The 21,878-nt window shown below is 42.1% G+C and overlaps 2 protein-coding genes across 7 annotated transcripts in view; both read left to right on the top strand.

Moving 5' to 3' along the window:
• The first annotated feature begins 567 nt into the window (after nt 1-567).
• Nucleotides 568-11,358, top strand: FADD (Fas associated via death domain). Of its 2 annotated transcripts, XR_003987619.1 has the most exons (3): nt 568-1,089; nt 1,926-3,498; nt 11,347-11,358. XR_003987619.1 is itself a non-coding variant. In XM_008498315.2 (2 exons), the coding sequence occupies exons 1-2, from the start codon at nt 789-791 to the stop codon at nt 2,201-2,203; spliced, it is 579 nt and encodes a 192-aa protein (XP_008496537.1). In that variant the 5' UTR covers nt 568-788; the 3' UTR covers nt 2,204-5,516. The 2 variants fall into 2 exon arrangements, 1 of the variants encoding a protein (XP_008496537.1); XM_008498315.2 differs by lacking the exon at nt 11,347-11,358 and having other exon boundaries at nt 1,926-5,516.
• A 6,317-nt stretch (nt 11,359-17,675) lies between these two features.
• The window catches only part of PPFIA1 (PTPRF interacting protein alpha 1), a 52,156-nt gene continuing 47,953 nt past the window's right edge, over nt 17,676-21,878 (top strand). For all 5 annotated transcript variants that reach the window (XM_030451093.1, XM_008498292.2, XM_030451092.1 and 2 more), the window contains exons 1-2: nt 17,676-18,638; nt 19,707-19,970. In XM_030451093.1, the coding sequence (XP_030306953.1) occupies nt 19,707-19,970 (264 nt within the window). In that variant the 5' untranslated portion in view covers nt 17,676-18,638. The remainder of the gene's footprint in view (nt 18,639-19,706; nt 19,971-21,878) is intronic.

Below are 21,878 nucleotides of genomic sequence, written 5' to 3'. Positions count from 1 at the left end.
TTAAAATTTACCCTGTCTCTTTCCTTTTAAAGGTCGCGAGTTATTTCATGTCACAGATAATCCCTGTGAGGACCAAAGCCCAGGCTGTGTTCTGAGGGAAAGGTGGAAAACTCTGAGCAGGGCTCAGCCATGGCCTTCTCTGCTATGTCGAGCCAGTCCTGTCACCCTTTTACCGCTTTCCTTTCCTCATTCTGCGAAAAAAAACCCCACAACAAAATAAAAAGTAACCATTGTAGGTTTAGGTGCCTCACAAGGCGGCCAATAATCCCGTTTTAAACGGGGAACCTACAGCTCCTCCAGGGCGGGGCTCCGCTGCCACTGAGGCGCCAGGACCCCGCCCTGCAGCTGCCACCGCAGGGTTCCTAAAAAACAAAACAGAACAAAAGCCGCAAACAAACTAACAAAATAAAACAAACGAACAAAAAAACCAGAATATACAGGGGCGGGAGGAGGGCAGGGGCACGAAAGCGATGTTCTGGTGAGGCGGTGCCTGAGGGAGCTGCCTGCGCGTCCGCCATTTTGTGACGGGAGGAGCGAGGGGGGAGAGTTTGCCGCCTCCGTCACGTGAGTTCCGGGTAAGCGCGCTGCGGGCGGAGGGTGCGGTTCGGTTCGGTGCGGTTTCATCCGGTCCGGTCCGGTCTTGTCTCGTCTCATCTTTTCTAGCTTCTCGGCAAGTTATCTGTGTGAAAACACGACCGCGGGCCGCCCCCGGAGGGTGGGGACGGGATCTGTCATCCTTCCCGTCTCGCCCAGAGCCTGGTGGTGGTTGCGGGGAAGGCCGCGGCACTATGGATCCCTTTCTGGCGCGGCTGCTCTCCATCTCCTCCAGGCTGAACGACAAAGAGCTCTCTGAACTGAAGTTTCTCTGCAAGGGGATAATTGGGAAAAGCAAGCTTGAGTTTATGCAAAGTGGCCATGAGCTTTTCAACAGCCTTATCGAGAAGCAGATGATTACAAGCGGGAAGGTGACGTTTCTTGAAGGTTTGCTTAAGCACATTGAAAGAGAAGATTTGGCCTCAGAGCTGCACCAGTTCGTTGAAGAAGGAGAAGTTAATGCTCCTGAGGAGCAGCCAGATGCCAATGAAAAACGTAAGTGGATTAATTAATTCATTTTTTTTTAAATTGCCTCTCTCTTCTGCGAAGCATCCCCAGTGTCTCGGTGCTCAGGCTCTGGCTCTGCTCAGAGCTGACACCCGGCACGGCTGCCGCAGTTCCCTGCCCGGCCTGAGCCCTCTGCTAAGTTGGGGTTGTTCAGCCTGGAGAAAAGGAGGCTCCGAGGTGACCTTATAGGAACCTTCCAATGTCTGAAGGAAAGCTGAGGTAGGGTGTGTAGTGAGAGGACAAGGGGAGAATGGTTTGAAACTTAAAGAGGGGAGATTTAAGTTGCACATGAGGAAGAAATTCAATTTCAGGGTGGTGTGACACTGGCACAGGTTGCCCGAGGAAGCTGTGGCTGCCTCATCCCTGCCAGTGTTGAAGGCCAGGTAGGATGGGGCTTGGAGCAACCTGGTGCCCATGCAAGGAGATTGGAACAGGATGATTGTGAAGGTCCCTTCCAACCCAGACCATTCTGTGGTTCTGGTAACTGCTGCACAGACCTGTGTTGTACCCTGGAAACATACCCTGAGGGCAACAGATTCTGCAAACAGCTTTCTGGGGTAGAAATGGCTTCCTTTTTTTCTTTTTTTATGGAATGATCACGTGGAAACTTTGGGATTCTGAATATATTCAGCAGCTTCTTAGAGCCTGGTGTGACTTTCAGGATGTGCAGTGCAGCAAGAGTAGCGGCATTTTACTAAAAAGAAGTAAAAAAAAACACAAAAGAAACCCAGCAAAACACAACTCCCCCTGCAGTAGCCTACTTATAAATTTTTTTCTTCTTAGTAAATCCTTCACTAACTTCATGTATGTTTCTGCTGTTTCAGGTCGTCTGAGGACAGCTATAGAAGTTATATGTGATAATGTTGGAAAAGAATGGAGAAGAGTGGTACGAAAACTTGGCCTTTCTGAAGTGAAAATACAAAGAATAGTGGCAGCCAATCCTTTTGACTTGCATGAACAGCTCTTGCAGGCCCTTGTGGAGTGGCAGAAATGGAAGGGAAGAGATGCGAAGGCAAATGACCTCATTAAAGCTCTTCGGGTCTGTCATCTGAATTTGGCAGCAGACCGGGTTGAACTGGAGTTGTTGAAACTGAACAGTTGAACCAGGGGAAATCAGCACAAAAGCACTTTCACATCCCACAGGTGTGGAGGGAGAAAGTGCCTTCCATTCTTCTGAACCAGAATCAAAATCATCAGTTCTGTTATTTTTTCTACCATTATCTCTAAGTGCCTTATAGGTTGGTCTGTGGTCAGATGAAGATTACCATAAATTCAGATTCCTTTCAGGTGACGCTTTGTAAGTTGATGCTGCCTTTAAGAGATTGTAACTTTCAGAAGACCTAAACTTTATAGAAGTTCTACTATGCACTTGAAAACAGGATTTGCTGTCCTGCAGGTGTTTTTCAGATATATTTTCTTTGGAAATAGATCCATGGGACACTTCTGAGGCAATTAAAATTTCGGGGGGAGGTTGGAGGGTTTTTTTTGTTTGTTTGTTTGTTTGTTTTTGTGGTCTCTTACAACCATAGTGTCAACAGGGGGAGGAGTCTTCCTCTTACCTCTGTACTGATTTTGAGTAGTATAACTGGTATCTCCCATAATTTGTCAATATCTTTGCTTTCTGTAAAAGGATACTAAGACTGCTGGGATCTCAGCCCCCCAAGACTGCATTACAGGAGGGCTGGTAACTATTGTGGTGGCCTTTACTTGCCAGGAAACAGGCCCAGGTTGAAAATGAACTCAAATTGTTGAAATCAAATGTCTGTATCAAGTGCCTTCATCATTCAAAAAGAAATGTTCTCCTGAAACTATCAAAGAAATTGTGTGTCTCAGACGTTTACAACAGCCTCTTTTTACTGCTGGGAAGGTTTTAAGACTTTTCTAGGAAAGTCTTTTCTTTCATAAAAAAAGTCTTTTTCTTCTAGGAAAGTCTTTTCTTTCATAACCTGTGTCAGTGTCTGGCCATGTCTGCTAGAAGTTGCAGCACACCTCCTAAGTAAGCTGCAGTTATCTCTGTTCTTGGTAACCAAAGTGTGGATTGTAACAAAAACCTTGAAAACAAATTGGTTTGTTTTTTAGTGGAGGGGTGTGAAAGCCTATGGAGAGCTCATTATCAAGTGCAGACTTTCTCCTGGTGTTATCTGGAAGAGCACCTGTCTTTTGCCACAGTTTGTTGCTCCAGATTCAATGCTTCTGAGTCCTCTGCAATTCTTTAGTTCATTCCTGTTCCATTTTTTGAAAGTAGTAGTAACCAGCTTGCAGAGAAATTTATGAATTTATGACAGGGACCAGAGCTCTGGCTTGAGCCAGGACAGAGCCAAATTTCCTTTTAGTAACTTGACCTCTCATTTCAGTCTCTTCTAAGTGACTGCACTTTCTGAAATTAACATGGTTTTGGTGGTGTCTGTGTCTAGGACTGGTAACACTCAATGTTTACAGTTATTGCTGGAGAATGGTGTGGAGAACCAAGGTCACTGTTTGTTTCTGCTGAAATTCTTAGGCAGCAGAAACAAGAGAAAAGGCATCACATCTGTGACTCTCCTGTGGGGAGGAGTGGACCAGGTGACCCAGAACTGACCAAATCAGTATTTCATCCCAAACTTGTCAAGTTCAGTATAAATCTGAGTGATGGTGTGGGTCGAAGACTCTTTGATGGTGTCCTGGGAAGACTCCATCCATTCATCTGCCTTTGATCCTGATCTGTGCCTTCCTGAATTTGTGTGCTCCTGGTTCCAGTTGCTGTCTGTCTGTACCTCCAGGAGTCCAGTCTGGGACTTTCCCAGGGCCTGCCCCACAGCCTCAGGGATGATGTAATTTTTTTTCCCTTTTTGGGAAGGGGGAGGGTTTAATAGAGAGCATTCATTTAATTGCAGGCCCAGTATTTAACCTTGACAACCAGGTTCAGTTTTCAGCCTTAATTCAGAACAGGGTTCAAAAAATGGCTTTCACACCCTGGACTTGAAAAAGTGCATAAACTTTTAAGACATGCAGGGCTCTAGAGGCTTCTGGGGATTCTCCCCTTATGTGAGGGAGAAAAGTTCTCTGAAATCATTATTGCTGGAATAAGTAGATCAGACATCACCCTAACTACATAAATAGATACTTGAAGAGAAGCTTCTTTTTTGTTTTGGTACCTATATGACTTTCAGCTCCTTAGGAGCTGCTCATACAGGGTACCAACACTGTGAAGGTCAGGAGTCAGCATGCAACATCCATAAATGATTGCACTGATCATTTTCAGGTTTTTGGTGCAATTGGTGCCTCTAGTTTTGACAATGGCACTTGAATAGTTGATTGTAGTTGATGGAAAGTTTCTTTTGTGAACTTAATGAAGAAGTTAAGGTTTTTGCATACATGATTCTCACAAGTATTTTTCTAATTTTAGTGTATTAAATATCAGTGAATGTACCCAAGCAAAGGAGCAATGAGTAGTAGAGGAGTTCCTGCTTGTCAGCCTTTTTACAGTTCTCTGTAAGTATTTCCTCCACTACTTATCAGTATCAGTTGTCAATTCCAAACTTCCAGGAGGGGACACAGTGCTGCACATCAGCTAACTGAGTAGCTTAAAAGGTTTTTGTTTCATAGATATTGTCTTCATTCTACTTTATTTAAAGAAAATTTCTTCAGACTGTTTTTTTCCTTCATTCCTCTCAGCAATCTCTGAGCAGAGTGGAGTAGAAGTGAACTCTTCAGATGAGTTATGGTTGTGGTGAAACAGCTCTGTAGCAGTTCCAAGTTCAGTCTGTCCAGTAATATTTTTTTTAATCCACTTGTAATAAATCTGGTTCCCTGAAAATAGATTTAGCTGGATTATGAAAAGAAACATACTGCCTACTGCATATAACCAGGATATTTTAAGAAACAGTAGAAATAACTTGCTAGTTGTAGACAAGGCTTCATCAGCTGCAAGAATTACTGTGACTCAGAAGATAAAAACCTTTTTTTCCTTCAAAGATTCATACAGTGGATATTTTACTGTGTATGAAAGTAGTGATCTGGACTAAATCAAGCTGTGCAGTACCTCAGGGCCAATTAAAACCAATTTACTAAAGATTACAAAGATTTACTACAGATTACAAAGTTGATCATGTGAGAACAAAATCAAATGGAACAAAGGGAATAAAAATTGGGAGGGGAGAGGGTGCAATTTGTAAAGAAAGATGTTGGGACCAGACAATGTTTTATTTTCAAATGAAGTATTTTGGACTCATGCATCTCTTTATAACTGGACTTAGAGTTTTATATTGTATAATTATGTGTACATTTCATTAAAAAAATCCCAAAAACCAAAATAAATTGAACTGTTTTTTATTATGGCATTGCTATGATGAGATCTCTAATTGGAAGAAGATAAATGTAAAGGATGCTTTTAAAGGAAGTGTATAACCCTGCTCAACAGGTGTCACTGGGAACATTAAAAAAGAGAATAAAAGGAAAAAAACCCAAAGTGCTGAAAAGGCTGTAGTTTTCCTAGCAGGAATAGTACTTGAATGCTGTCACTCAGGGAAGTGAAAGCAAAAAAATACTCTCTGCCTGCCCTCAGGAACCTAAACTTGAGTCTCCATGCAGTGTATCCATGGGAGACAGGCCTCTGGAAGTGCCTTACAACTTCTTTTCTTGTTTTTACCTCTGCTGGTAACGGTGTGGTGAGGATGCTCTATTTGTTTTAGAATTAATTAAAACCAGCTTATTCTAAACCTGCTCAGGCTTTTAGGGGGTATGTTCACAAATTGATTGAGGCTTCAGGACTCTGTGAGTATATACTGGCACTGAAGTGCTAGCATGCACATAAAGCTTAGGTGTAAGAAAAGTGACTTAATTATCCAGTTTATCAAATCCTCTGTGATGCTCTGCAAGTCTTATCTGCTTGTGAGGAATTATTAAAACCTTTTCCTTTTGTCTCTTGAGAGTCTTCTTTCTTTACAGCCTTGGGAAAGCAACACATCAAAACGTGTTGAGAGTAAAAAGTGTCATCTCAGGAGGTTTGGAGGATCATTTTTCCATGTTTCTCTACAGTCCCTTTCAGTACTTGCTTGCCATTTCCTATGATTTTTGAAGATAATTATATATTGCATAGTAAGGTGGTGGGGGTTTTGTTTGGTTTTGGGTGGCTTTTTTTCTAATTCCATTGTTTTCTTTACTGAGTTAAAAGAAGTTTTTAGACATTTAATTAAAATTCCTCTTGTACAAATTGGTTGTGATGAATATTTCAAATCCAATCCTTTGTTTTCATTTTTCTCCATTCCCCACACACAGGCAGCTGTATTTCCTTCAGCCTTTGTTTCAGTCCTAAAATAATTGCCTACTTTCTGAAATCTAATTGCTTCATTTAATTGTCTAACTCAGAAAGCTGAGTAACACATGGTGTATCTCTGAGCTCTCTCTGGCACTCAGTGTGTTCTTCAGTCAGGCTTTTTGCTTGAGCATTTCTCAATTAAAATTTATTTCTAATCACTGTCTTTGTTTCACAATTCTCAAAAGGTGGTTTGTGCTGTTCTTCCCATTCCCTGCATGGATCCCCTATGCCTTAAAAGGTGTTTCAGCATGAAAATATTTTTGTAAGTTGCTTTCCCTCTTTGATTTATTACTTCTTTTCTCTGCCAGTGTTTTTATTGCAAGGATGCACTGGCAGAATTACAGGAACTAGTTCACTGTTTCATTTGTATACCATAAAAATAGGAATTGAGGGGGTGAGATGAGGGGTGGGAGGATGGAGTTTCAAGTCAAGACTCAAGAACTTTTTAAGAATTTGTCAAAATTTTGTAACTGAGGATTACTTAACATTAAGAGGATGTGTTGCAATGGGTTTTGGGAATTGTAGGTTCAGAGAAAAAGGAGCACAGCTTTACTCAGCTGCCAGGAAATCACAGATTAATGCAGGCTTCTGTGTGGGAATGTGTGGAGTAAACTTCCAGGCACTCTTAGTGATTAAATAGGCCCAAGTTTCATGCACAGGGCTATTTCTGCTACTGTTTTGTTCTTAAGAACATTTTCATTTGTTCAAACAAACTAAAAATCAAGTTACGTGGGTTTGTTCTGGTAAAGTTTTCTGTTATCTACATTATTAAAATGCTAAATTCCTAATACTGGTTGAGTTTAAATTCAGCCATTCCTGTGATTTGATCAGAGTTGAACTTTTTCATTGTTTTCACTGAGTGCACAGTTCTTGGATGGATGGTAACCTAGTTTTCCTTCCTTTCAGCTTGGGGTTTAGTTTGTCAAAGAAAAGGGTAGTGCTGTGCTTGGTGGGACATCTGAATTTCCAAGTTACCAACTGCTGTAGCAAAGCTTAGGTTTTGCTATGTGTCCTCTAAGGCTCTGAAGAGATTGGCCCAGACAAATGACACCTTTAGAAGAGGTTTTGTGGATTACATCTCCAATACAATGTAGTAAGTACCTTTGCTAAGGGGAGAAGCTTAATGTTAACTTTGTATGTCTTGATGCTTAAAGCAGTTATCAAACTGTTACTTTTATTTACTCTATAGTGTTCAAGCCTTCAGACCTGTTTTTTGGGCTTTTTGGAATTACACAGAGCTAAACTTGGACCATTGTCATCAAAGATGTAAAGAACATTCAACTGGGATCTTCTGAGGCAGGCATTTTATTTACAGGTGAGTCTGGTTTTATAGAATTTTCATGTAAAGCAATAATCTTGAAATTGAAAATGTCCCCAATTTCTGTATCAGCACCTTTGAAAATCTTGAGTTTGCTTTGGTATAAAATGTAATGCCACTGTTCTTGCATTTCCCAGGTTAAGCATCCTGATCACATGGTAGATGAGCAGAGATACTTGCATTTATGTCAAACTGACTTTTTCAAGGGTGACTGTTTTAATCATTGGTGATTCAAATAGGGTTGTGTCCTGTCTTCTGCCAGAAGAGGCCACACCAGCAAAGTCTGGTGTCTGTTGTTCAGGTCTGAGTTGTGGGGAGCTCAGTTTGTTTTGTGAGGTCTGAGAAGTTCCCACAGACTAATTCAGAAGAATTAGGGAGAAAGTAGATCACAGTTTCTTCTGTTTCAGTGGTACCTGAAGTGCCTCACAGGCTTGTCCCATTTTCTCCTTTAAAAGGTTACTTTCATCCCTTATCTCCCTCCCTCAAACTCAGCCCTACACACACCATTAAATGTTGAATAATTATAACATACAAGCTTAAGGGAGGACAAACATTGGTTTTCTTGGTGGTTTGAAGAGAACTTTGACATTCCCTGAATCATACCTAGTCATTCAGACTGGGTTCTAGTGGTTTTTAATGTATTCAAATCAGATACAACCTCAGCTAGGGAAAAATGGGCACAGATGGAATTGCCACAGTACCTACAAGCAGGTCAGGGAATATCCTGTTTTTGAAGTGTTATCATGTCAAATGTAGCAGCAGCAGTGGAAGCTTCCTGTTTTGTTTGGGTTTTTTTTTTCCCATGCAAATAGAGGTTATAGGGAGCTGCTGGCTGAAGAACACTGCCAGCTTCTTTCAGTCATGTACTTTGGTACTACAAAGGTGGCATTATTAAAGGCAGACAAAAAAGCCTCTAATCATGCAACAAAACTAAACCCTAGGAGCTGAAAAATCCTTCCTTTGGCACTCATAAAGCTTGCTAAGAACTAACTGGTGTCTATATGTGCAGTCTTTTCTGGTTGGGCTGCAAACTGAGAGAGTTAAGAGATGCTGTCTCTATGAGTACTTGAAATTAAGAGTCAAGAACCTTCCCCACTGCAGCTACTGGACATCCTGACCTTTCTGCAGAATGTGTGATAAAGCAATCCAGCAAAGCATTCTACCTAAAGTTTAAAATGTCAGCGTAGATTTTGGCTGGCAAAAAACTTGATTATTCTGTTTACAGCAAAAAATCTACTATTGCAAAACTTATTTTCATTGTGTCACTTATACTGAATATTCCCCTTATTAGCTGAATATTCAGGGACATGCAGCAGGAAAATGCTGAATACTTATGCAAGGAAGAATACTGTTTGTACACTGCTTGAAGATATATTGGAATCAAACTTGGGTCATGTAATTTTGGTGACAGGAGACCAGTGTTTTCCTTCAATCTAATATTTTGTGTCAACACAGTCTGATACTGTTCTCTTCCCTGTTACTTCTGCTCTTACAGGCAGCAGCTGTTGACACCAAAGAAATTATTTAACAGGTACAATGCAGTTTAGAAATTATCTGTTTGACCAAGGTGAATGGAAGAATCCTTCCTTCTTGTTCTGTGTGTGCTTTCATGGTGTCCCCAAATGATTATGGAAGAAGACAGAGGATTTCCTGCCATTTCAGTCTTTGGCTTCACAGGTAACAACTACAAAGAACGAGTTGGTGCCAAGATCCTCAATTAATTCTGTGTCAAGGGCAACAGTTCACAAGACTGAAACTGCCAAATTAATCTCACCTTGGCTAGACTTAATATTTCACACTTGTGTCTGAAGAAATGTTAATGGTTTCTGGAAGTTCTAGGCACCAGCTTTTAAAATTGTTTAAAGGACAAAGGGAAGTTAGGAGTTTATTTGGGTTTGCAAGAGGATCTAACCTGTATTTGGAGTGCTGGTTGCCTGACTGATTGCATGTTACACAAAAGGAAAAAGTGACCACTGTTCCTCCAGCTCTTTGCACAAAAGCTGAAGTGTATTGTGGCAGCTAAACTTCCAGGCCTAAGCAAGAACCTGTTCCTGAGTCAATATTTATGTTGACACTTTTAAATGCAAATGACAATGCAAACAGATGGTATGGTCAAAGGGTCTTTAGTGTGAACTGTGTTCAGAAGAACAAGGAATTTAGCTTTGAAATAAATCCTTTGCCCTGCTTGCTGTGGCACAGAGGAGCAATGTCAGGTCTGCTGTTTTGTCTGAGTTATCCCCTTTTATATTTTACAGATGGCTTTCAGCCATTTCCTAAGTGATTTTTTGCTATTCTCACTTGAAGTATTAACATAAGGCTGTGGCAAGGCGTTTTCAGCTGTTATCCAGCTTCCTAGAAATAATCCTTTCTTAGCCAAGAGCAGGGAGAGGACTACCCTTCATAGATTTTTCCCTTGGTTTTTCTCTTGCAAGCTGCATGCCATCTTAATTTCAGCAGCTAGATTGTAAATGGCTCTTTACTCAATAACTGCCAGCATTAATTAATTATAAACTGATAAGAACTATGTAAATACCTCTGTGCAAAGGGACAAAGCATTCAGGCAAACACAAAAAGGCAAAAAGAAAATTCAAGTGACTAAGAGGCAAAACACAGGGACAAATCTTTGGCTGGTTGCTAAGATGAGTCAAAAAACTGCACATGAAGCCCCTGATGGCAGCTGAGGACATGCTGGATCAAACCTTAGGTTAAGATAAACATGATCTTGGAGGGATCCCCCAGGGATCAGTTAAGAAGCCCAGCTTGCTTTATAGGAAGTCTGACTCCAGTTTTAGCAGGCAACATGAGCTGTGTGTGGGGTTCATGTTCATAAATGTCCCTCTGAGGGTGTGCATGGCAAGAGGCCACTGACAGTGCTATCCCTGCCATCACTGCTGCACTACAATTATCATTTCAGAGAGGAAGCCTGAAACAGCCTTATTTTAAGGGAAATGTGAATCCAGCAAAAGGGATAATCCACAGAAGAAGGCAGCCTCTGCTCCTCTTGACCATAGAGAGGATGTTGCTGGTGTCCTGCCTTCTCTGGGAGGGGTTCTCCTCCCCATCTATGTCTCACCCAGGTCATGTGCTGCAAACTCTGGGTTGATGGATTTGCACTGAATTTTCCTCAGATCTATGGTGTTTCTTCAAAAGCTAAGGATGAGAGCCCTTGCAGCTCTCTTGGCTTACAGGTGGGTGTGTGCTACCTTTCAGGTATTTATTATTTAAACATCAGACTGGTGTATACTGCTGAAGGGTGAGGGCTGACCAAAACAGAAGCAAGCAGGCAAGGAATTTACTTAAAAAGACACCATGATAATTCTTCAAAAGAGGAGAAGCACCACTTACTGTATTTCCATTATTTTTCCTAATATTTCTTTCAAGTTAAATTGAACACTGTTCCCAAAGGTCCTGGTTTTATCCTCTGGCAAAAGCAGAGCTGATTTTTCTGAAGTATTGTCTGTGACCTCCCTTAAGGTTCTCTTCAGACTCTGCTTTTAAATGTCACTCTGCTGCTGAAGGCTGCTACTAGGTGGTCTGAGCTGAATGTTTACTATTACATGGCTTATACCTATACTTATTTTCCATGTCTGATTCTGACCTACTAACCTTCTTCTTATCAAAATGCCAAAAGTGAAATTTACTTTCATATGACTTGGTTGCTCAGGCAGAACTGCTATTAAACAGAGCAGGAAAATAATACTGGGAAATGATAGCAGTTTAATATTCTATATCTATTGGCAGACAATTTCATCTGAGCCTTGAAACTGGGGATTTTTTTAGCAAAACACACTGCTGCAATTGCAAGTTTTCTTCTTTTTTTTTTATATTTTTTTTTAGAATTTTTATCTGTTGCAGTTTTCCTTATGACTTCATTCTTCATTTTGAGGCTGCATTGATTTTTTTTTACCATCTCAGTCAATTCATTTTAGCTAATGTATTTTTTAGTAAATAGTGTGAAGACACTAGGGAGTTAAAAAATGGTGCAAATAAACAATGAACTCATGTACAGAAACCAGTGATTCACTGAAAGTGTTATTTGCATTTTCATTTGCCTAGAAGATGAAGCTGGTTGCAAAGAAAAATCATTTTGCCTTGTTTACACACATACAAACTGGGATTAATACCTTACCAACATTATTATCTTCATATACACGGGCTGATATTTCAATTTAACATACATCTGAATAAGGAAGACAGTGATTACTGTGTACAGTTTCATGCAGGTGATGTGTATATAATGAAAGTTATGTTATCATTTGAAATCTAGTCAAGTATTAAAAATAGACTTGTGCTATATGAGATCTGTTTATTTTTAAATGCTTTTATCTACTTTGCTACAGTATGAAGGACTAATAATAATAGAGGATCCTGAGTACATAGAAATCATGGTCCAGTTTGCTTAGTGCCTACTCCAAAGCCACTTGAAACAGTAGGAGCCTTTGCTTAGCAGCCACAGTGAAAAGAAACTATTTTTTTCCTTCAAACACTGATTTACAGAAACAGAAGAATTATTTGCCAACCCTTTTTACTCAAGTCAGACTACTTAAAAAGCTCATTGCACATGGTTTTAGAATAAGACAATCTTTTCATTTTATTTTTTCTCTTAACAGTTCTCAAAACATTCTAAAAGGCAAAGCCTCAGTTTTGAAGTGATTTGCATAGAAACCAAGTCCTTCTCTCATGAGGCTGTGCAAAGTAAACAAGTGAAAGGCACAAGGTCTCTAGAGCTCTCTCTGGGGTGAGTGCTTGCATGAATGAGGTGTTTTGGAATGAAAAAAACACAACATTAATTCAGTTTTCATGGTAATTGGTTTTTTTACATATCCTGAAAGGCTGCCATAGCTCTGAAGCTCTAGGGCCCAGTCTTTAATCTTTTCTAGGGCCCAGTAATTTAATCCCTGATCAGTTAAAATTAATAAACTTTGGTCTGCAAAATCCAAATGAATGAAGCTGATAACAACACTGCTTCTTTCCAGGGAGACTCATTGTTCATTTTACTTGCTTTCCTACCAACAAGCTGTGCTGTTTCTCACACATACCCAGCATCCCTGCCCAGATTCATCTTATGCTGGCTGAGACATCTAACTGCATCTCCTGTGTCAGGAGTCTGGCTGCCCAGGGCTCCTTCTGGAGTCAAGGAGAAGAGATAAGCATCTGGAGCAGGTGATTCATGGGCCACACCAAGGATCTGAATCAGTCCCATGGAGCAGCCCCACTGATTACAGAGGCAACCCAAGGTAATTGGGTTCATGATGTAGGTGGTCAGCCAGGTGGAATGTATCCAGACCTGTTCTAGTTAGTCAGGAGCTGCATTATCACTGATGGTTCTGAATTCTAGACTCCTGGTAGTTTTCTTCTTCCAGTACTAGTCCCAGTTATATCACATTTATCTGGACTTTCCTAAAATTACTATTAAAAAAAAAAGAAAAAAAAGTGTAGTTAAAGAATGCACAACCCTATCACCTTGAAATTATAACTGAATGCACTTTTAGGTAGGTATCTTTCATAGTGATTCCAAGAAAACTATTTTAAAACGTGCTGAAGTCATTCTGTTTTCTCAGTGTAGACTCTGTTTGCATGGGATATTAGGAGTATATTTCACTGTAGATTGAAAGAAATGATACATTGCTTTAGAAATTCTTTCTAGCTCAAGGGGATTTCTGCTGCTGTAAATCCACAGAAAAAAGACAACAGCTGCAATAATCCTGAACTGCAAATTGCACAACTGAAGCTGAAACTAAGCTAGAAACCTTTTTAAGTTCAGTGGGTTTGCACTTGAGTGGATGTATGTTTTGGTTGCAGGAATGACAGCTGAATTTGGAAAATATTTATGGTCTTGACATAGGTATGATTCCCAATAAAATAAATAGTGTAAGTTCAGCTGGTCTCCTAAGAGTTTTCTGCATGTCTCCAGTTTCCTGTGGGTTTTGTGGAGACTTTTCTTCCTGTCAGATGCAGCAAGTCCAACTCGAAAGTGTCTAAAATTTTAGAGCAGCCAATTCTGATTTGATTTACACCTGCTTAAATCCAATGGAGATCCATGTAGACTTATGTTGTATAAATAAAATGGCAGTGTAAAGGAGAACTGTGTCAAGGCACGGTTTCTAGAACCATGCCAAAGGGCTGACACATTTACTAGGGCACTTATCTTTACAGATGGGCATAACCATTAATTATCTCCATCCTCTTCTCTATAGGCTACCTCCAAGCCTCTTCCCCTCTTGCTCCTTCTCCCCCAGGCAAAGAGTCTTTTCTGTCTGGCAGCCTCTGGAGACATTTGGTAGGGGTAACGGAATAGTTCAGGTCAAGTCTATTTACTGACAAAAGAATAATCAGTGCTGTTGGCAAAAAATCCTGTTCTTCCATCTATTCATTTCAGTATGAAGTTCCTGAAACGTGTTCAAAATGCATTTTGCTGCTAAGTCATCAAGTCATCTATAAAGGACAAGGAGTAACTAAGGTACAGAAGGCTCAAACCAGAAAGAAAAAAAAAAATGTGTAGGCAATTTTGGATTATTTTCAGTGGAGGTTTTGTGCTAGCAGAGGGTGGCTTTGAGGCTCACAAAGGAAATTTCAGTGTAAAGGAACCATGAAGCACCCTGTGGGCAGAGAAAGCTTTGGGTGCAACACTATGCTGCTGTGACACCAACAGGAGAGTGCTTTGCTCCTTCACCTTATGGTAAGCTGTTTCTCCTGGGGAGCAGGTGGCAGCAGGTGTTTGTCCTCAGAGGTGGCTGGACCCCCACATCTCACCCTGCAAAACTCACTGGCAGGAAGAGGTTGCTGTTTTGCTGAGCTTGGATAAACATTGGGATCTCATTTATCATGTGACAGGAAAGTGCTTTGATGCTTTTTTTTTTTTTCCCCTTCCTTGTTTTTAACAGCTTTTGTTTGAATTTCATCATGTGCTTTTTGAGGTGCAAAGTGATATTTATTTTATGGGTTTCTGAACTGATGGCTTTACTTAGGTTGAGTATGGTTCTTTCTGGACATGTAACAAGTGTTACGTGTCAATAAATGACATTGACGGGGAGCCAGACCTCTTGCTGAACTTCTAAAAAAGACATCACAGGCATTAGTTAAACAGATGTGAGCTGCTAGTGCTCTTGATGCTGCTGTATCTTGGGTTACATGCCCAGGAGGAAGAAAAAAAGAAACTGTTTTCTTTGTACTACAAAGTAAATGGGAATGCTTAGAAATTTTTGGTATTTTGCAGTAAATGCCTAGAAGTTCTCCTGACTTTATTTCATGTCTATTGTGTGTGACACTGAGCACTATGCAAAGATCTGAGTATTCAGTCATATTTGTAATATCTGAAGCACTAACTCTAAGCTGATCAGCTCTGGGCTACTTTGGACTGCACGCTGGGATAGCAGTATCACTTCAAAATGAGACCTTTCAGGTATTTTTATATCTCAAAAACTCTGCCAAATCCAGTCTGGGCTTTGAGCATAGCATTCACAAAGTGAGGTGCCTAATGAAGGTATTTACAGTATATCAGGTGGGAGTTGTATTCCTTAACTAGGATGTCCTGGATTCAAGTTCCTGCCTGGACTAAGCCATCCTTCTGGGCATGAATAAATACCCAGCTCTTTATACCTGAGGAGTCAGTGCCTCCCTTTTATATAGCAGACATTTATATGCCATGAGAACATGGCTCCCACCTCAGGCTGCAACTCATTTCTCAAGAAAAGTTCCTACCCAGTGCCATTTCCATCTCTCCTCTTTAGTCTCCAGCTAAAGCCTCTTAGATGGAAGTCCACCCACAGGTGAGAGGAACTGGGAAACCTGAGAGTCTGTGCCTCATTAACAATCTGGTTGAAGATTAATATTTGGAGTTCATTCATGTTTATTCTCTATCAGAATTGCATGGACGGTTCTTTGCTTTCATCATGAAGCATGATTATAGTTGGTAGTTAGTAATGACTGTTTATTTTTGGGTTTAGCCATATAAAGACAACCCAAAACTCAGTTGCAAATGAAAAAGCAACCACATTCCAAGTCATGCCCTATTGGGAAAAAAGTCAATTGACTTCTTCTAGGATCTATGTGAATACTGAGGTTCACTTATGAATTTATTCTACATAACCCAGGTCTGAGATCAGTTAATCTCACTGGATGTCAGACTCCAATTTGATAGAGATTATAAATTATAAATTTAATGTTTTTATAGGTGATGAGTTGAAGAGAAACTGTGTTAGTTCATGCAGCTGTCGATTTCACTTTATTTTTCAGCCTTATTTTGGTTTTGCTGGAACACATTATTTTGAAGATGCTACCCTGAGAGCTCCCTAGACTGAAAATCCTTTTCATCCACAGAAATGTTAGAGCAAAAGTGATCAACATGAGAAAGGTGAGGATTTTGCCTTTCCTGGCATGCACTGTCCACCTGAATTCTGACCTGAAAAAACTTTCTCAACTTACAACATTGGTTGGGGCAGAGCCAGGTCAAACAGTTTCAGCACATTTGAACTCTGACTCCCAAAGGAGGAGGACAAAATAATGAGCACTGTCCTATCAGTAAAGGTATCTTGTGACTCCACCACCCTCACCACCACAGCTGACACACCTGAGAAATATATTCACATGGAAAAAAATCAGAAGGGGCAAGACACAGCCTGTAAGGTCTGGAGTGGAGATTTAGTGCTTGGCAGTGACCTTGCCACAGGGGAAACCTCAGCACTGGGAACTGATTCCCTGCCCTGGCTCTCATATTCAGATCCCTGCTGCTATGCTGGAACTGTTCATTTCAACTAGTGGCAACAGATAATTCAGTTCCCTTCTTGAAAATACTTGGAAATGGATGTTTTTTGTAATTTTTCAGTTTCTTTTCCAAAAGCAGCTATGGCGCCAGTCTTACAAATTGTTCCCTTCTGAACAGAATTCTGAATTCTGAAACAAATTTCGGAATTCATTGAAGCCACTGCAGATGGAAAGCCTACTTTGCCTATGGGGGTATTATTTTAAAGACCTGATGCCTAGAGAGGAAGGGAGAGGGCTGAGGCGATGGGAGAGGGCTGAGGCGATGGGAGAGGGCTGAGGCGATGGGAGAGGGCTGAGGCGGAGGGAGAGGACTGAGGCGGAGGGAGAGGACAGAGGCGATGGGAGAGGGCTGAGGAGATGGGAGTGGAGCGAGAGATGAGGGCCGGGCTCAGGTCCTGCTCAGCAGGCGATGCCCGCAGCAGGCTGCACGCTGCCGGCATGAGCGGGCAGACCCGCCTGGCAGGGCCGTGCCGTGACACGCAGGCCCCGGGAAGGACGGCGATTGCGGGGTGACTCCGGTCCTGCCCTGTTGCGCAGCCCTCAGCGAACACGCCTCCTTACCCCGGGGCTCTGTACCAGGGACGTGCCAGCTCTCCTGTGGGGCGGACACCCGTGGGCGGCGGGAGTATCGCTTCTCGGGGAAGGGAAAAGGCACAGCCCGCTCTCCGCGGCGGAGCGGGTCTCGAACCGGCGGCCCCAGAGCTCCGGAGAAGGAGGGCAGGAGCACCCGAGCCTCTGGGCGCGGTGCATTGTGGGCCCCGCACTGATTTATGCGGGAGCCGCAGAGGGCGCCGGGAGAAGCGGGAGGCGGCGGCGCTCGGTGCTGGCGCGGCGGGGACCGGGGGCTGGCGGCGGCGATCGGGGCTCTCCCTGCGCTTCGGGCCTTTGCCGCCCCCTGAGGTCGCGGCGGCACCGCCGGGCCCAGGTCGCCGCCGCCGCGGGACTCAGGGGTACCTACCCGGCCTCAACCGGCCTCTCGCCGGCCACCACGGACGTGGAGGCGGCGGCGGGCGGAGCCGGGCCCGTCCCGGAGGGACTCGAGTCCTCTCGCCGCGGGGCAGCCTGCTCCGCCGCTCGGTAGGAGCCGGAGGGAAGGGGTTGGCTCGGCCCTTGCGGCGCCGGGGCCTCCGCGGCCGGGCTCGCTCCTCAGGGGCTGCGCTGAGCCCGGGCCGGGTGTTCGCGGGCTGCGGGGCCGCGCTCCCGGCGCCGCTGGGGCCTCCGGCGGGGAGAGAGGCCCGGGCCGGCTGTGCCCGTGAGGAAGAGGGGGAGCAGAAAAGCGAAGCCCCATCATCTCTGACAGCATCTTTGTTCGTGGGGCCCTGCCGCGGCGAAGAGGAGCAGCGAGTTGCCGGTGCTCCGGTTTATTTTCGGGGCCTTCATCCCTTTGCCTCCGCTTCCCGGGCGCTGTCTCCGTTCCTGTTTCTTTTCACTCCTCCCGGCTGGATATCTCGGTTCCGAAGCGTTGTTGGCGGGACCGGCGGGGCCGAGGACGGGTGGAAGATTAAAGCAGAGGAATCAGCAGGGCTCCATTCTCCTCGCCTTCCAGAGCGGTACCAGCGCCTCGCTCTTGGGATTATAAATGTTTGAACTAAGACCCAGGGAACTGGAAGGAGAGCCTCAGCCTCCCCTTGGAATTAACAGAAGAGAAACGAAGGGAGGCTTTTCCAAATCCTTCCCGAGAAAGCTTGTGCCGTTTTCACATGCTGTCCGTACTCTGTTTAATAATGCGATTGTGACCTGAGTGGAATTTATGAACGATGAACTATTGAAGCTTGTTGCACCACTGCATCAAACTTCTTTTTTTTTTTTTTTTTTTTCTTCTCAGCACATGATTCCCCCATCCCATCTGTTGCAGGACCTATGGGCCAGTAATAGAGGGATGGGAAGCTGAGACGGTTTATATTCGCGTTTTTCTGGGGACTCGGCCAGTTAGCTGAAGCTGCTGCTGCTTTTTACTGGATCTGTTCTTTACTCGGCAGGTTTATTTGTTTTTATGTGCTCGAGGTGTTGCAATTAAATAGACATTGAACTGGAGCTGAATGGATGCTTTGCAGTCCGAAAGCTTTTTTGGAATAACAGAAATCTACTAAAAACAGAGAAGAACTGGTACTGCAGGAAACCTGGGCCTGTTTTCCAAGCCTTTTTATTTTATTGAGCAAGGTAAATAACGTGAGTGGGGTTGAAAATACAGGGCTTTGTGGTATCATGCATGAAAATGTTAGAAAGCACTTCATGCTGTTCCAAGTCTTTCACGGGGCTGAGGGATCAGAATAAGTTTAATTGTTCTTTAAAATGTTTGTGAATATGAGTGTAAAACTTGAGGTTGAGAGCAAACTTTATGGTACCTGAGAGAGCTATTTCTTTCTGGTTTGCCTCTTGTTCTTCTAGGTTTGTGATGTTGAGAGAGGCTGCCTGAAGAATTATAGAAATTTTAGTGGTACAGTTGAGAATGTACAGAAATTATATTAGTGGGTTCTTTATGCACTTTAAAAAGTTTTGATAGCTAATCCTCTTATAAGTATGGTCTCTGAAAAGTCCTTCTAATTGAACAGTAAGGTTTTGCATTGCTAATTGTGTTCATCCTCCTTGAATTACTTTTGCTTACCTTTACTTTTGTTATCCACAGTGACAGCTGCTACATAATGAACATTTTGCTTTTTATCCTCCACTACATGTGTATCTCCTGAATTAGACTGTTTGGATTTACCACTAATTTACATGCATCACTTCTTACTGTAGACTTCTACAGCCAGCATAAGCTCACAGTATTCCTTTAGATACAATCTTTGTATGTTTCAGGCGTTGGGAGAAGCAGGTAATGATTCTCAAAATCTGCAGTGTAATGAGTTCCTGGCTTAAGTGTGTAATTTTTGCTGGCATGCTGCACTCTTGGTATTTTTAAAGATCTCAGCAACAGTTTACTCTTAACAAAAATATAAATCCACTTAAATGAGATCATTGTTTGAAACGTAACTGTAAAAATCTGGTTTTGCAAGAAGTCAATATTCTTATGATGAAGTGATGCCTTGATTAAATTGATTGTACACCCTTTCTCCCACAGTCTTAACAAAATAGTGGCAAACACTGAGGTGTTGGCAGCCTTTGCTGATGCTATTCAGTGGGAAAGCCAACTTGGTACTGTGGGTAGTATCCAAATTTCCTTTGGCTATCCTGTTTAAAGTTGACTTCAATTTATGGTCTTTGTTTTTGTCTTTATTTTGTTTCAAGATGATGTGTGAGGTGATGCCAACCATCAGTGAGGCAGAGATTCCCTCTGGGGGAAATGGAGGCCACGGTTCAGGTTCCCCCTTACAGTCAGATGCTGATTCCCATTTTGAGCAATTAATGGTATCCATGCTGGAAGAAAGGGATCGCCTGCTGGAAACACTCAGAGAAACTCAGGAGACACTAGCACTGACCCAGGGCAAGCTACATGAAGTTGGGCATGAGAGAGATTCCTTGCAGAGACAGCTCAATACTGCACTTCCACAGGTATGGATGTTTTAAAAGGAAGGTATTTTTCAATAATTTTTGTATTTGGTGGTTTGTTTTTTTTTTATTTTGTTGTTGCTGTATATATAACTTACATGTCATGTAAGGTTATGTTAGGAGAAGATCAACCTAGCTTAGTTCTTTCCTGAAGTATTTGTCGGTGATTAGCTCAGTTTGAGAAAGAGATACCAAACCAAAGCAAGGGGGATCATCAGCCCTTTCTCTCAGTTTCTTTGGCTTAGCCTGAGCATGAAGTCTTACCTACATCTTTTCCTTTCACAGAAACCAATGCACTTCCATCACTTGTATTTTTAAAATGCTATTTCTAAGGGCCTAGTTTATCTACATGCTTAAGAATTAAATACAGGCCATTCTGGGGAAGTAAACAGACTACTCTGATACTGTTATAGACTTTGATTTAAAAACTTGGCAAGTTTAAGGCCTATACCTTGTGAATACAGGCTGAGTTGTCATGGCAGTGTAAAAGTCCAAGTGTGTTGTTTAACTGATGTAGTTCTTTTGGAGAGTTTGGATTTGGTTCTGCTTTTTTTGGGTTTTTTTGGTCTTTTTTGTTTTGTTTTGCTAGGCATTACTGATTATTGAAGTCTGGAAGATGTATTGTACCAATATACAGCCTGGAGTGCTAAATGTGTTCCATAGGGCTGTAGGGTGCAGTTAGGGAAGGTGATGGTGTCTACAGAACTCCTTGGTTTTTATCCATTCTAATTACAGTGAACACAACTGACTTTTGAAGGCTTTGAAAAGCATTTGGTTGTAGGCAAAGCACAAGTTGTAGGGAAAGGCACTTCCAGGTGTCAGTTAACTGTTGAGTGCATTGCACTTTCTGACATGGTTGCTTGTTATCCCAAGTATGTAATGATGGTGTTACACTTGCTTACAGTATTCCAGGAATACTTATTAATTTTTAAAACATTTACATATCCTTAAATATAGTAGTTGCTGTTTATAAACTATAAAAGAGTAGTTTTAAACCCTCTTATTTCTCCTGTCCTCATTATAATGCAATCACTGGATGAGTCTTGGTATGGTAATTGGTGCTGGCAATTACTTAGGGGTAGAAACTAAAAGTCATACCCGTTAATCTAGTTGGGTTACAGTGGTATGATGGAAATAAAAAAACTTCCCAACCTTTGCTGCTCCCTGTGCTAAATCATGTGCTGCAGGCAAAAACCATGCTTTGTTTTTTGTTTTTTTTGTTTGTTTCCTGTTGTTTCAGTAATTGCCTCTATTTCAGGTCTGCTACATTAATGGATGCCATTAACCAATTGTATGATCTGTAAACTGTTACACTTGAGTTTGTGGCTAAGTAGAATCACCCAAGCTCTAAACTGTATTGCTGTTCTTTCCCCTATTTGGTTCTCAGCTTTCCATCTTAAATCTAGGGAGCTACTTCGATGTAAACGTTTTGTTCAAAACACTTAAAAAGATTAACACAAGTTAAAAACCCCAACACACCCATTTTCAAGAAGGCCATCGTTGTATGGTTTCATGTGAAGCATGAAAGAGTGTTGTAGAAAAATAGAAAAATACTTGTTGTGGTGTGAAACTTACACTTCTTTCCTCACTGGTGCTTAAGCTCAAGTGAGTGAGGAAGGTGGCAGCTGATGGTGCTTTCAAAAGTCAAAAACCATTTTATTTGTCTTGCTAACAACCTGAAATAACTCGTGTATTTGACAAGTTTTTCTTGTTGTTATGATAGTCAGCTCATAGATACACATTCCAGATTAAGTAAGAAGATGGTTTGTTTGGGCTTTTGGTTTTTTTTTGTTTAATTCTAGTAAATTTTTGCTAGGAAAACTTTGTGGTGACTGCAGTCTTTGAAACTGCTCAAACTTTTGTTAATTATTTCAAGCTGAGCATTCTTTTGAAATACTGTCTCACATGTTT

The sequence above is a fragment of the Calypte anna genome, chromosome 5 (genome assembly GCF_003957555.1).
Source record: "Calypte anna isolate BGI_N300 chromosome 5, bCalAnn1_v1.p, whole genome shotgun sequence".
In the NCBI taxonomy this organism is placed as follows: domain Eukaryota; kingdom Metazoa; phylum Chordata; class Aves; order Apodiformes; family Trochilidae; genus Calypte; species Calypte anna.
The sequence above is the reverse complement of the archived record's forward strand: the minus strand, read 5'-3'. Positions and strand labels throughout refer to the sequence as shown.